Source organism: Lactuca sativa, chromosome 1, assembly GCF_002870075.4.
Source record: "Lactuca sativa cultivar Salinas chromosome 1, Lsat_Salinas_v11, whole genome shotgun sequence".
Classification (NCBI taxonomy): domain Eukaryota; kingdom Viridiplantae; phylum Streptophyta; class Magnoliopsida; order Asterales; family Asteraceae; genus Lactuca; species Lactuca sativa.
Window position 1 is genome coordinate 18094291 of NC_056623.2, and position 15863 is coordinate 18110153.

At 31.8% G+C, this 15863-nt stretch overlaps 2 protein-coding genes across 4 annotated transcripts; both read left to right on the plus strand.

Annotated features, from left to right (window-relative positions):
- Positions 1 to 1109: 1109 nt before the first annotated feature.
- On the plus strand, positions 1110 to 4155 carry LOC111915699 (hexosyltransferase GAUT11). Its single transcript, XM_023911328.3, has 2 exons — positions 1110 to 1684; positions 2469 to 4155. The coding sequence occupies exons 1-2, from the start codon at positions 1529 to 1531 to the stop codon at positions 3858 to 3860; spliced, it is 1548 nt and encodes a 515-aa protein (XP_023767096.1). The 5' UTR covers positions 1110 to 1528; the 3' UTR covers positions 3861 to 4155.
- Positions 4156 to 9442: 5287 nt separating this feature from the next.
- On the plus strand, positions 9443 to 14399 carry LOC111915700 (cytosolic sulfotransferase 5). 3 transcript variants are annotated; one of them, XM_052768884.1, is made up of 7 exons: positions 9443 to 10092; positions 10406 to 10493; positions 11406 to 11503; positions 11863 to 11961; positions 12065 to 12116; positions 12253 to 12326; positions 13110 to 14399. In XM_052768884.1, exon 7 carries the CDS (start codon positions 13192 to 13194, stop codon positions 14188 to 14190), a length of 999 nt encoding a protein of 332 aa, XP_052624844.1. In that variant the 5' UTR covers positions 9443 to 10092; positions 10406 to 10493; positions 11406 to 11503; positions 11863 to 11961; positions 12065 to 12116; positions 12253 to 12326; positions 13110 to 13191; the 3' UTR covers positions 14191 to 14399. The 3 variants fall into 3 exon arrangements, with proteins under 3 accessions (XP_052624844.1, XP_052624842.1, XP_052624846.1); XM_052768882.1 differs by lacking the exon at positions 9443 to 10092 and having other exon boundaries at positions 10197 to 10493; XM_052768886.1 differs by lacking the exon at positions 9443 to 10092 and having other exon boundaries at positions 10197 to 10493; positions 12253 to 14399.
- Positions 14400 to 15863: the final 1464 nt, after the last annotated feature.

Consider the following 15863-nt stretch of genomic DNA (forward strand, 5'->3'; position numbering starts at 1 on the left):
GAGCTGTGTGTGTGTGGTATTTTGGGGAACTCACTAAGTTTCGTGCTTACCGTGTTATGTGTTATGTGTTTCGGGTTTTTCTCAGGATCGCGGGAAGGCACCGACTTGATTATACATACCAGTGAAAGAGTTACGTTTTTGAGGATCTTGGATTTTAGCCAAACAATTATGGAGTTGCGAATTGTAAACTTAATAAATAAGATTTTTCTGAAATATATTATGAGAATTATGTGATTTTCAATGAAAATTTTGTTTTGAAATTTTTCGGTGTTACAATGATTATTTAGGAAACATTAAGGTACTAATTAGTTTTGGCCTAAGTGCAAACTTTTGAAGTTGAAGGGTCAAAACTGCCAATTAGATAAACATGAAGGACTATTTTGACTTAGTCATGGCCATATTGATAGGAATGGAAAATTGTAGGGTGAATGTGTAAGAATAAGAAGTTCCATTAAAATATTGGTCAAATGGTGTTTATTTGAGAGAACTCAAACATGAGGGACCATAATGTAATATCGATAGACTAGAGGTATATAAGCTTGATGGTTTCTCTCTATTTGGGAGAACACAACTTGGAAAGGAAGAAAAGAATGAGGATGTCATGGACGATTTGAAGCAATTCTTAGTGGTTTGGAGTGAAGCAATTGAAGAATGAGATAGGGTTTGAAGGCAAGAGGTCTACTACAACTTAAAAGGTAAAAAAAAAACACCCTTCTCTTTGCTAAAGTCGATCTAGAGACTAAGGGCGTTATCAAATAATGCAATATGGACCTTATATGATTAAATCACAATACTATGACCAAAAGTGATGATTTTGGCAAACCATAGGGACCAAAACCTTATTTTACTCAAAAGTAAATATCCCTTTCCAAAATATTGATGGTTCAAGGCTTGCTTGAAACTTTCCAAGTTTTTTTTAGTGAATAACTCTATATTTAATTACCTTCTTGTGCATCCCACGTTTTAATTCAATTGTTGTTGCTTCTTTTGAAAGATAAGTATCAACACAATGATCAATAGAAAAAAGAGTGATATTTCTTAAAGCATTAGTGATGACTACACTCTCGAGTAGTAAAAAGGAGTCACTTTTAGATGCGCCCAGGGGCGTAATAAGGCGTATAAACTGATGCGCTGGCCCTTATTCTCCCCCTAATCGCCTCCTTCCGTTTTCTTTATTTTAACGAACGAATACGCGAACCCCACTCAGACACTCTGTCACCTGTGTGCACATTCCTCTTCTTTTCCCAAAGCCGACAATTTTCTTCTGTCCCAAGAGCTCAACATAAACACATACGTTTCCCCCTCGCTCTTTTGCATTCATCTGATTGAACTTTTCCTATACCAAATCGACTCATAGTCGATTGAACTCCATATCGATTCCAGTAGCTGTGATTGGTTGCTTCTGATTCTTGATTGGTTGATTGGTTTTCCATACAGATTGCAAAATTTGTTATGAAGCTTATGAGTGAGTGATTTAATGAGCTTTATTTGTTACTGATTGGTTGTGGATTTGGATTCTTGATAAAAGATGCGCCGGCGGGCTGCCGACTACCGGCGCCGGGTTCGAAGGAAGATTTCAATTTGGATCTGGGTGTTTCTTGGGTTGTTCTCTGTTGCTGGATTTGTTGTAATTGTTCTTCAACACAATTATCAAGATCAAGATCGCGTTGAAACGCATGTATTGGTATGATTCTACAGCACACTTAGATCCTATTAATGTTTTCAAATGCAATTCTTTATAGGGTTCATCTTTAAAATTGAGAAAATTTTCAATCTTTTATCTGGTTAATAATGTTCATTGACCTATTGAGTCAACTAATACTAAAGTTTTGGTTGTTGGTGTTTTCAAGATTATTTTAGGCATCTAACAGGCAAATGTTTTGTTTAGTTAATGGCTTTATTAAATTTTAAAGTAGAAATTGATAGAAGCATTCATGTTAGGTGGGAAGTTGTCATGGTCAGATTGAGATGCCTATCAACATTGGAGTTCATATGATGACTTTCCACTCTTGGAATAATAATTGCCCCTTAAAAATTGAAAAAAAAACAGTACACTTTTATTAGTGTAATTGTATTAGGTTTTGATTGTTCAGATATTAATTAAATCTTGAATGTTAAAATTCCCAATACTTCATTAAGAAGGTTGTCTCTGCTGTATTAGCCTCTTTGCTTTTGTCTCTTCTTATTTTGGATATGGCTTTTTGGTACTTATTATTTGAGTTTCTTAAATACGACACTTTGCTTTTACTTTTGGGGATTAAGTTTGGTATTTTTATGTGTAGTTTCTATATTTTTCTTACAAAAAGAAAATTGTACAACATTTTTCAAAATACAATGCTAATTCTATAATAGAAAGAAATGGAAGTATGTTGCTATTTCTTGTATTTTGCCCAATCAAAAGCTCTAAAAAATAAAATCCCTTTGTCAATGTGTTGATTTTATTGAATTTTTTGGGAGATTATTTTCAGGAGCGAAAGGCTAGAAATGTACAAGTTCCTCACATGAAGCTGAATCTAACAAATGAGATAGCAAGACCCAATTCATACACCCGCCAACTGCTCGAGCAAATGACACTAGCAAAAGCTTATGTAGTCTTAGCAAAAGAACACAATAACCTTCATCTCGCATGGCAACTAAGTTCAAAAATAAGAACCTGCCAATCTCTACTCTCAAAAGCTGCCATGAATGAAGAACCCATCATGGAAGAAGAAGCAGAACCCCTCATCACCACTTTATCATCCCTAATCTTAAAATCACAAGATCACCATTATGACATCGCAACCACAATGATGACAATGAAATCACACATTCAAGCACTTGAAGAACGGGCAAACGCAGCCACAGTTCAAGCTGCTTTTTTCGGGCAGTTAGCAGCTGAATCGGTGCCCAAGAATCTTCATTGTGTCAATGTTAAACTTTTAGCAGATTGGTTTTCTAAAAAGACAATTCGTGACTTTGTGGAAGAGAAGAAAAACTCTCCAAGATTACTCGACAACAATCTTTACCATTTCTGTTTGTTTTCCGATAACTTACTGGCGGTCAACGCGGTGGTCAACTCCACAGTCTCCAACACCGACCACCCGAAACAGCTCGTGTTCCATGTAGTCACTAGCGAACCTAATTATGCCACCATGGAAGCTTGGTTTGTGACTAATGACTTCAAAGGGTCAATGATTGAAGTACAAAAATTCCAAGATTTGACTTGGTTGAACGCTTCTTATTCCCCCGTGGTTGGAAAATTAACCCAAAAAAACGAATCTTTATTAAATTATTTACGGTTTTACATCCCGGAAATCTACCCCCACCTTGAAAAAATCGTGTTTCTTGATGATGATGTGATCGTTCAGAAAGATTTAACCCCGTTATTCTCGTTGGATCTTCATGGGAATGTAAACGGAGCTGTTGAAACATGTCTGGATGGTTTTCATCGATTATACAAATATCTGAACTTTTCAAACCCGGTTTTGAGCTCCAAGATTGACCCGCAGGGTTGTGGGTGGGCTTTCGGGTTAAATGTTTTTGATTTGGTGGCATGGAGGAATGCTAATGTAACAGGTGTGTATCATTATTGGGAAGAACAGCATTCGAATGTGGGTTCGAATTTGTGGAAGTTGGGGACTCTGCCGGCTGGACTTTTGGCCTTTTATGGGCGGACTGAGCCACTTGACCGGAGGTGGCATGTGTTGGGATTAGGGTTTGATGTTGGGATTGATAATCGGCTAATAGAAAGTGCAGCTGTGATTCATTTTAATGGGAATTTGAAGCCATGGTTGAAGTTTGCTATTGGGAAGTATAAGCCGTTATGGGAAAGGTATGTGGATATGGGTCATCCTTATCTTGTTGATTGTGTTACGAGTTGACAGGTTGGTGATAGTATAGGGTTGGAAATAGAAAATTTTGGGGTTTTTATAAGTTACATTCTTTTGGTATATTTTTGGTCGAGGGAGGAGTGATTTTTTTTTTGTAGACATTTGAAAGAAATATATGTTTCTACCTAGCAACCAAACAAAACAAAAGTAGGAAATGTTAAAACTTAAAATAAGTATTGTTGTTTTATAAATTAATGTGGAGTTTGGACCAACATGCAAAGAAAATGTACAATGAGGGGTTAAAAGTTAACATTTTGGGGTTTTTATAAGTTACATTCTTTTGGTATATTTTTGGTCGAGGGAGGAGTGATTTTTTTTTTTTTGTAGACATTTGAAAGAAATATATGTTTCTACCTAGCAACCAAACAAAACAAAAGTAGGAAATGTTAAAACTTAAAATAAGTATTGTTGTTTTATAAATTAATGTGGAGTTTGGACCAACATGCAAAGAAAATGTACAATGAGGGGTTAAAAGTTAACATTTTGGGGTTTTTATAAGTTACATTCTTTTGGTATATTTTTGGTCGAGGGAGGAGTGATTTTTTTTTGTAGACATTTGAAAGAAATATATGTTTCTACCTAGCAACTAAACAAAACAAAAGTAGGAAATGTTAAAACTTAAAATAAGTATTGTTGTTTTATAAATTAATGTGGAGTTTGGACCAACATGCAAAGAAAATGTACAATGAGGGGTTAAAAGTTACATTCTTGTGGTATATTTTTGGTCGAGGGAGGAGTGATTTTTTTTGTAGACATTTGAAAGAAATATATGTTTCTACCTAGCAACCAAACAAAACAAAAGTAGGAAATATTAAAACTTAAAATAAGTATTGTTGTTTTATAAACTAATGTGGAGTTTGGACCAACATGCAAAGAAAATGTACAATGAGGGGTTAAAAGTTAACATTTTGGGGTTTTTATAAGTTACATTCTTTTGGTATATTTTTGGTCGAGGGAGGAGTGATTTTTTTTTTTTGTAGACATTTGAAAGAAATATATGTTTCTACCTAGCAACCAAACAAAACAAAAGTAGGAAATGTTAAAACTTAAAATAAGTATTGTTGTTTTATAAATTATTGTGGAGTTTGGACCAACATGCAAAGAAAATGTACAATGAGGGGTTAAAAGTTAACATTTTGGGGTTTTTATAAGTTACATTCTTTTGCTATATTTTTGGTCGAGGGATGAGTGATTTTTTTTTTTTTTTGTAGACATTTGAAAGAAATATATGTTTCTACCTAGCAACCAAACAAAACAAAAGTAGGAAATGTTAAAACTTAAAATAAGTATTGTTGTTTTATAAATTATTGTGGAGTTAGAACCAACATGCAAAGAAAATGTACAATGAGGGGTTAAAAGTTAACATTTTGGGGTTTTTATAAGTTACATTCTTTTGGTATATTTTTGGTCGATGGTGGAGTGATTTTTTTTTTGTAGACATTTGAAAGAAATATATGTTTCTACCTAGCAACCAAACAAAACAAAAGTAGGAAATGTTAAAACTTAAAATAAGTATTGTTGTTTTATAAATTAATGTGGAGTTTGGACCAACATGCAAAGAAAATGTACAATGAGGGGTTAAAAGTTAACATTTTGGGGTTTTTATAAGTTACATTCTTTTGCTATATTTTTGGTCGAGGGAGGAGTGATTTTTTTTTGTAGACATTTGAAAGAAATATATGTTTCTACCCGGCAACTAAACAAAACAAAAGTAGGAAATGTTAAAACTTAAAATAAGTATTGTTGTTTTATAAATTAATGTGGAGTTTGAACCAAAATGCAAAGAAAATGTACAATGAGGGGTTAGAAGTTAACATTTTGGGGTTTTTATAAGTTACATTCTTTTGGTATATTTTTGGTCGATGGAGGAGTGATTTTTTTTTTTGTAGACATTTGAAAGAAATATATGTTTCTACCTAGCAACCAAACAAAACAAAAGTAGGAAATGTTAAAACTTAAAATAAGTATTGTTGTTTTATAAATTAATGTGGAGTTTGGACCAACATGCAAAGAAAATATACAATGAGAGGTTAAAAGTTAACATTTTGGGGTTTTTATAAGTTACATTCTTTTGGTATATATTTTTGGTCGAGGGAGGAGTGATTTTTTTGTAGACATTTGAAAGAAATATATGTTTCTACCTAGCAACCAAACAAAACAAAAGTAGGAAATGTTAAAACTTAAAATAAGTATTGTTGTTTTATAAACTAATGTGGAGTTTGGACCAATATGCAAAGAAAATGTACAATGAGGGGTTAAAAGTTAACATTTTGGGGTTTTTATAAGTTACATTCTTTTGGTATTTTTTTGGTCGAGTGATTTTTTTTGTAGACATTTGAAAGAAATATATGTTTCTACCTAGCAACCAAACAAAACAAAAGTTGGAAATGTTAAAACTTAAAATAAGTATTGTTATTTTATAAATTAACGTGGAGTTTGGACCAACATGCAAAGAAAATGTACAATGAGAGGTTAAAAGTTAACATGACACAATGTATAGTTTGTTCCACTTCCATACGCCATCCTAATGGACTAATAAATGAGAGAAAGGGCATCGCATTATACGGAAAGAGTAGAACTTATTGATTATGTTCTCTCTAGTCGATCATAGAGTGGGGCATTGTCTATAGCAAGTTTATAAAAATTAGAAATGTAGTTAAGGACTTAAGGCTTCCTAAAAACATTTGTATTTAAGTTTTATCCTTAATCTTATTGGATGAATTATCTGCAGAATTTATAAATCTATTAATAGGAAGGTATTTTCTTTCCTCGATTTCATGTCCAAATAATCAAATTTTGGTTGATAAAGTTTCATCTTCATTTTATAAATTAACCATTATCTTTGGCGGTTAGACAGTAAATACTAAATATTTTAAATGTTGATCAATCTTTTTCTTTTAAAAATACAATACATTGTCCGAGGTCAAAAAGTACTAAAATATAAATTTTATTAAAAACTCAGAATTAACTTTTGGTTAAAATTTAAAATAAAAGTTCAAAAAAAAAGCATATTATCAAAATCTAAGTTCGTTATCGTAGTTTGCAAAATGATAGTTTATTTTATAGGGTTTTATGTAGAAAAGTTTCATTATTTTGAATATATATATATATATATATATATATATATATATATATATATATATATATATATATATATATATATATATATATATATATTTGAATAGAAAAGTCTTAATTATTTAATTTTATACGATAATCTGTAATTTTCTATTAAATTTTTTTTCCTTAATTTGGGAAAAATATTAAATAAACATGATTTTTCTATTCAAATTTTTTTAGGACTTCATCAAAAAATTTCTTAAAATAATGAGACTTTTCTATATAAAATCTTAATTTATTTATACAAAAATAAAATATTATTATTATTATTATTATTATTATTATTATTATTATTAGTACTACTTAAAAAGATTACGATTATAAATCACCAATCATGTTCCTGTGTATTATGGTATTATTTAAAAAACATATATAATTAAAAATCACTAATCATGTTCTTATATTTTATTATATTAATTGTTACTATTTTTAGAGCGTGGACTTTAAATAGGTGTTTTAGATTGATTTCACTAGGGATGAGCAAAAGGACCGAACCGGCCAGAACTGGCTCGAACCGGACCGGACCGGGGAACCGGCTTCGGCCAACATCAAGAACCGAACCGGCCCGGCGGTTCCACCGGTTCCGGTTCTACCGGTTCCCGGTTCCTACCGGTTCTTGTCGTGTCTTCAAATGTTGGAACCGCTCCTTGAAAAATAGCATTATACGGTTCCGGTTTTTGCCGGTTCTACCGGTTCCGGTTAACTCGGTTCCGGTTCCTACCGGTTCCCGGTTCCAAAAATCCACAAAAATAACGTCCCGGTCCCGGCCCGACCGGTTCCATCGGGTTCCGGTTCCGGTGCCGGTTCCGGTTCCGGTACCGGTTCCGGCCGGTTCTCCGGTCCATATGCTCATCCCTAGATTTCACTATTAGCCTTGAAGTATTTAGCAAGATTACTACTAAGATAGCCGGCTTTGTTTTTCTTTTTTTTTTTTCTTTTAATTATTTTTTTGGGATAATGACTTGAAATGGTAATATATTTTTTGATTTGTAGGTAAAATGAGTTTTTTTTTTTTTTTTTTTTTTTTTTTTCGTCCACATTTACCCCTACAACTTGTTAAACTGTACATATTTTTGATTTTATATACATTTAATCCTTAATATTTTTGTACATATTTAGTCATTTAATATTTTTTTGTTTCAAAATAAGACATTTTTGTTTGTGTACTCATTCAATACGCATAAATGATTTCTTTAGGTTTTCCTCACGACATCTTATATGTGACAATCATTGATGGGGTGTTTGGGGTTGTTGATGCTTATGTCTATCGCGATCTCGAATGTTTGGTTGCATAGGTCTTGTGGTTTGGCTTAGGTCTTTTATTTTGAACGTTGTAACTTCTTCATACGATATAAGGTTTTAAAGATCTTTATATCCACGCGTTTTTTTTAATCTACTACAACTTTCTTTAAAATAACTTTCATTAAAGTGTAATATATTTTTACTTACGATTTATAAAATAAACATCCATACACGCATTCATAAAAAACATATAGATATAAAAATCGTAAATAAAAATATATTACTTTTTAAGGGAGTAATGTAAATGAAAGTTGTAGTCGAGATCGCGATGGACATAAACATCAAAAGTCCCAAACACCTCACTAATGAATGTCTCACGTAAGATGTTGTAAGAAAAACCTTTATAAGTACTGAATGAGTACAAAAATAAAATTGACTTATTTTGCAACAAAAAAATATATATTAAAGACTAAATATGTACAAAATGAGAAATATATATTACTCTGTTAAGTCATTTTTACCGGCTAACCTGATGTTGTCGGTCATAAGGACTGAATGTGTATAGTTTACCAAGTTAAAAGGGTGAATGTAGACGAAAAAAACTCAGTGATTAAACATATACAAATCGAAAAATATATTACCCTTTTAAGTTATTATCCCTATTATTTATTAAAATTTTATTTTAAAATATATTTATGTATGATTTAGTAGTATTATATTGTTTATAAATTATATCTCAATAAATATTTATACGATATATAAATTTATAAATATATTTACAATAATATATATATATATATATATATATATATATATTATTGTAGATCTTAAATAATTAAATATATATATATATATATATATATATATATATATATATATATATATATATATATATATAATACTTGAATAATTAGAAAACTTTTTTATAAAAATGTTGAATGAACTGATATAAAAATTAATTGCAAAAGCTAATGTATGACACACCTAAAAAAATCAATTTAAAATATATTATTGTGAGTGACAACTGGTGCGGCACAACCTAGTCATATGATCTCATCTATCGGAGAATATACAATACTTTATTGTTATTATTATTATTATTTTGAACAGCACAATACTTTATTATACTATATATTAAATTTATTTGTTATTCGCTACAGTTAATTTGATCTTTTTTTGGCAAAACTGGTCCTTTGATTATTTTGGTTTGTCATTTTCTGGATTTTTTATTAATATTTTTGTTTTACGTTGTGTGTCCATGTGTTGTTGCCACATAAACGGATTTTCCTGAAGGTTTCTTTGTTGGTGATCTGTTATTGGTTGCACCGTTTGTGCTATACACGTCTCCATCCACCGCTTCTACTTCCAATAAAAAACGTACACAGATTAGTCACATGTCCACCGCTCCATCTTTCTACACATCAACAAGCTTCCATTGGCTCCAAAATCCACCGTCTCTCTTTAAAGGCATCGACATACAAGAAGAACAGTTCCTCCGCTTCTCCTCCAAGGTTTGCTTCTATTTCTCTTCTTCTCCCGCCTTTCTCCCAAATCCAGGAACCATAGACGCTCCATCAGCAAAAATCATCAATCGCATTCACCTCCATGTTTCTCCAATACCGCCTGTTTGGAGCTAGAGTTGCTTCAGACTCACCGCGTTTGTCTGCGGCTCTACTTCTGACCAACTCTCTCTCAATTAGATAACTACCTATATGCTTCATCGACATCCTCTCCAATCCGGTTTTTGATTAGGGCTCCACTAATAGCAAACAAATAAGACAAAGGTTCGTTTTCACACAGGAAGCTAGGATGGAATGAAGGTTTCATTTTGGATTTGTAATTAAGCTACACTTTTATTTGGGTAACATTTCGACTCTATTTTTTTTGTTCATTTCTAATTTCATCTTCTCCTGTTCTAACTCCAATACAGGTTTAAGGTTTTGTGGGTTTTTTTTTTCATTCAGGTTCAAATTAGTAGAAAGTTATTCAATGTGCAAATTAGAGCCGGCATGTTGTTTCTGTTTTGATTCCTTCTTATCCCCTTATTACAGTTGTGTTTCTACTTCTTCCGATTCCATAGCTTTGTCGCTGATAGACATAGGCTAAACATTTGGTTGTTCTTGATTTATGTTTTCTATTAAGACTTATTGAAATTGTTTTTCTGCTAATTATAGGGGGTCATGCTGTGCTAGAGTTCGGTTCTACCATCAGCGCTCCACACCATAGTCTTTCCTCTAACACAACCCAACGGTAAAGAAATTGGTATGTTCCAATTTTATTTCCAATTTTGTATATGGTGTTATCGATTAATGAAAGAAATGGGATATAGAAGTAAACTGTAATATTTGGAGGAATGTTTTGAGATGGTAGGCTATATATCACATGTTACCTGTTTAATAAAATTCCTTAGTGAATATGTACTACTCTAATAATTCTAAGAATATGACTCCATCTGTGGATGGAACTCACATTTTTTAAGATATAGTTTTGTTTTGGTGTTTCATTAAGAAGATGCCTCCATCTATGCAGCCAGGTTGCCACTGTATTTGATTTACTAAATCAACTAATCACATTCGTAGTCATCCCTCAAAAACAATTATAAAATACTCAATTTTATTTACTATATGATTGTGTAGTTTGGAGATTATTCAGTTGTTTGGTTCATAAAATCAGGGTAAAAAGAATGTTTGTATAAGGTTTCCAATAGCTGCCATATAATATCCCGAGAAGGCTTAGTTGCGACACTATAATTACCTATGATACATACATAATGCATGATACAATTTTGAGATTTTTTTTGAAAAAATTGAGGGAGTAAACTTTTATGCTTCTTCATAATTTGTTTTGAGTTATATAAACTAGGAAATCCATCCAATAATCCTCCTAAACAGATGATTCCTTCACTATAAAATTGCACCTGTCATACAAAAAACATCAGTAAAGGATCATCCATGTTCCATCTACATAGTAATCAGGTAAATATCTCTATGTATAATCATTTTTATTGTATAAATAAATTTCATTATCAGCTAGATCATGACAAAATATTATAGTTATGGATATGTAAATGGACATTAGAGTATTGTGTAAGCGATGTATGAGTATGTGTGACCATGAAATCTTTTTAACTAGATATATTCAAATATATCAGATATTGATGATTTACCCAAATAGGCTATCGAATCCATTTGTGATTTACAAACCCATGAAGTAGTTGTTCATTCAGAAGCCTCAAAAGTGAAAGAAGAGAGCATTATCTCAGCAAGAAGCGGGTATATCAGATATAATCATGTTTTTTCCTTTTGTTTTGACTTTTTTTTTTAATTTATGATTATGGTTTAAACAAAAAAAAAAGTACAATTTATGATCATATTTTTTTCAAAAATCAAGGAAATATTATCTATATGAGGCTTGCGATTCATTAAACACTTCAAAAGTAATACCAATTTTTTTAACCTATTAATTCAAGAAGGTTTTGCTACAGTGTTTGGATATGGATTATCATTTTTTTTTAAGATAAAGGGGAAAGGTAGGGAAGTAAATATGTAAAATCCAATATGCATGACACGTAAGGGCAATGCTTTCATTTTCTGGTTAGATTGGTAACCGTTTTTTTTTATATGTGGTTTAGGTTAAATTGGTGATGCTTTATTGAAGGTCATCATCGAAGGGTTTAAGAGCTACAAAGAAGATGCAATTGATGATTTCAATTCAAAATTTAATTGTGTTGGTAATAATATTCATTTAAGGTCTTATATTTTATTTATTTTCTATTATGCTCATATATATGTTGTTCATTCAAACTTATCTTTGATTGTTATGCTCATATACAGTTTGTTCATATATTTGAGTTGGTTCAAATCGATCTGGCACGCCTTCCTCCATGTACGTTCCTTCCTTATGTTGTTAATTACAACGAGCTGCATAAAACTTCAAAAATGATGAGTTTACCCTTTGCAGCCCATATATTCATTGCATTACTTATTTATTCTAATGAGCTCAAAATATCACAAACTTGCAGGCATCTATTACTCCACCTTGTGTTATAATGATAAAGGAGAAACTACCAGTTTTAATTCATGTTCTTCCCGACCGGTATAAACTCTGTTGATTTTCTATATATTTTTATAATATTTCTTAAAGTTTTGATTATGTTAGCAATCAGCCACATCTTTTTACTTATGGATATGAAAAGATTCCCAAAGAGCTCATTATTTGTTGTCACTTTTGTTTGTTTTTGTTTTTCATTTCCTCCTGTTACAGCAATGTATCAGTTATAGTATTTGCTCAATTTTTGGTGATTAGCATCCTGTTTCAGGACTTATGTTTGAAGGTGAAAGAAACATCAATAGACAAGTATTGAATGGACTTTATACTATAAATTCTAATTCTGTCAAGTGTCCAGTATTGTTTTTCTGGTATGCGAAGAGGACAACGAAGTTGAATGGACTCACTTTCCGACTCAAATCATATGCTCTCGATTGTATCTGTTTAGCTTCGGGCTCCTCATCTAGTTATTATTATTATTATTATTATTATTATTATTATTATTATTATTATTATTATTATTATCGGATTGCTAGTGAGAAAATTACAAAAATGGTCCGTTGGTTTGTTATTCATTATTTATTTTCTCATATTTTCCTGTCATACCCAAATATTTCCATGCTCTTCATCATGCTTTTAAGGGTTTCAGTTGTTAAACATTTTCATGATCTTCATCACGCGTTTCTAGATATGAAGATGATTGATGTTATTCATTATTTATTTTTTCATGTTTTAACAACAAAATCCAGACTTATAAAAGTCAGAAAGAAAGTGTAACTTTTGTACAATCGTAGGGGCCATTTATGTAACTTACTTTAAAATTTTATTCAGAATTGCTAACGGCGGATAAGAAGAGGAGTTTTGTGACTTTGTCCCTGAGACACTGTCTACGATTGTCCTACGATTCTTCATCATGTCGACTTCTCCACCTCTTACAAAACCAGAATCAAAAGAAGACGCAGACTACAATAAAATCTGCGAGGAGCACAGACACCTGATAGAAATAGTACCCAAAGGCAATGGATGGATGGAGAAACACCTCTACAACTACAATGGCTTCTGGTTTCACCCCAACTACATCAAAAACCACTTGCTTCTTCACATCTACTTCAAATCTCAACCCACCGACATCTTTTTAGCCTCCTTCATGAAGACCGGAACCACCTGGCTCAAAGCCCTCATGTTCGCTACCATTAACCGCCACCGCTACACCCTCTCCGACCACTTTTTACTCCACCATGGCCCACAGGGTGCCTTCCCTTACCTCGACATCGAAAGCTACCCCCCTACCGACTTCACCCACTTGCCTGCTCCCCGAATGTTCGCAACCCACTACCCTCGCACCCTCTTGCCACCGTGCATTACTTCCTGCAAGTTCGTCTACATCTGTAGGGACCCAAAAGACGTTTTGATTTCAAAATGGCATTTCATGAGCAATCAAAGATCGAAAGATCTGCCTCCCTTCTCGTTGGATGAAGCGTTTGAGCTTTTCTGTCAAGGGATTTCGGACTTCGGACCATTTTGGGAACATGTTCTGTCATACTGGAGGGCGAGTCTGGAATCTCCGGACAAGATTCTGTTCTTGAAGTACGAGGAAATGATGAAGCAGCCAGAGGTGGCTCTAAGAAACTTGGCGGCGTTCATGGGGAAGCCATTCACGGCGGAGGAACTGGAGAAGGGGGTGGTAGAGAAAATTGTGGAGCTTTGTAGCTTCGAAAATTTGAGCAATCTGGAGGTGAACAAGAAAGGTGTGGTGAAATTCGGTAAGGTGTTCGAGGTGGAGAATCGGCTTTTTTTTAGGAAAGGCGAAATCGGAGATTGGAAAAACTATCTGAGCGTGGAGATGAAGCAACGCATCGATGAAATTACCGATGAGAAGTTTAAAGGTTCTGGGTTGATCCTTGAGAGTTGAGACAACCACTTGATCAGTAATCAAGTTAATTACTCACTGAGCGTATATCCTTGTTGCGTGATGACCTATCTATTTCATTTCGGTCTATGTTTTTCAAAGAAAATATATACGACAGTTTTGATTCGATGGGTTCATGTGTAGAAATCTTTAACGCCTAGTTTCGAGTTTAAAAAAATAAAAGAAAGAAATATTTCTTTCTTTTTCATTTAGATACATAAAATTTTTTAGAATTTTTAAATTTTTCATTTTCCAATTGTATTTTATTTTATTGTATTTTTTATTTTATTAAATTAAAATTTCACATTTAATATGTAAAATATATATATGTACGGTATTTATTAGAAAAAGTTAATATATATAATGTATTCAATATATTAAAACTTCATTAATTTTAATAATTCAATATTTTTCTTATTTTTTATTTATAAATTCATATTTCTTAAATTGTTAAAATTTTATATTTAATTTTTTTAAATAAACTTATGTAATACATGAATCTCACATCTAGCACATAAATAAATGAATAAGAGAAGATAAGGAAAAGGAAAAGAAAAAAAATTTCTTTTATGTTCTTGAATTTATAAAAATAAAAGAAAATTAATTATTTTTTCTTTAAAGTTAGGAGGAAAATGATTGTTTCATTTCCCTTTACTTTCTTATACGTCCCTTTATTTTAGTGAAACTCAAAGAACGTTAATTGTTTCTTTTCATTTCCACTCATTTTTTTTTTCTTGAGATTTCTGCTGAAAAGTCTCATTATTTTGAAAATTTTTTTAATAAAGTCTTCAAATGTTTTTTTTAACAGAAAAGTCTCATTATTTTGAGAAAAATCACTTAATCTGTTATTTTCTGTTCAAATATATAAAAAAATGATTTTTTCATTAATTTGGGTAAATTGTTAAATAATCAGGATTTTTCTGTTTAAAAAAATTAAGGCTTTATTAAAAATTTTCTTAAAATAATGAGACTTTTCTGTATAAACTCATTTTTTCTCTTGTTAAGTTGAACTCGGGAACGGAATGTAAGTTTTGTCTTCAATTTATAATCTATCTTAATTTTTATTCTTTTATGCTACTATTTTTCTAAAATGAATGTTACCTAATACGAGTTCTAAATTTTTATTGATAATTGATTGATTGAAAACGATTACAAAGTATTTATAAGGCTAGAAAAAACAAAGGAGAAAACCTAGGAAATAAGATAAAGGCTTAATATATATATATATATATATATATATATATATATATATATATATATATATATATATATATATATATATATATATATATATATATATATATATATATATATATATATATATATATATATATATGATAACTCCTTTACTCTCCTCAAATTGGAGCGTGAAGGTTGCGAACGCCTAGCTTGGTAAGGAGATAACGAAACCCGTCGATACCAAGAGGTTTGGTGAAGATATCGGCAGCCAGGTCATTGGAGCTAATGACATAGGTTTGAATTTGACGACACTTGATACGTTCACGTACAAAGAAACAATCCATGGAAGACAGGGTTATCGGCAATATGTCTTGCTGCTTGATTATCACAGTAAATAGGCGTTTGGATCTGATTGAGGTGCTTCTAAGTCTTTCAACAACCAACAAAGCCATAATATCTCACTGATACTAGAAGCCATAACTCGATACTTAGCCTCT

Excerpts from the sequence above, each read along its gene's own strand:
- LOC111915699 (XM_023911328.3), top strand. The coding sequence starts at position 1,529 with ATGCGCCGGCGGGCTGCCGACTACCGGCGCCGGGTTCGAAGGAAGATT. Across the intron at positions 1,685-2,468 it reads GCGTTGAAACGCATGTATTG|GAGCGAAAGGCTAGAAATGT; the intron begins GTATGATTCTAC and ends GATTATTTTCAG.
- LOC111915700 (XM_052768884.1), top strand. The coding sequence starts at position 13,192 with ATGTCGACTTCTCCACCTCTTACAAAACCAGAATCAAAAGAAGACGCA.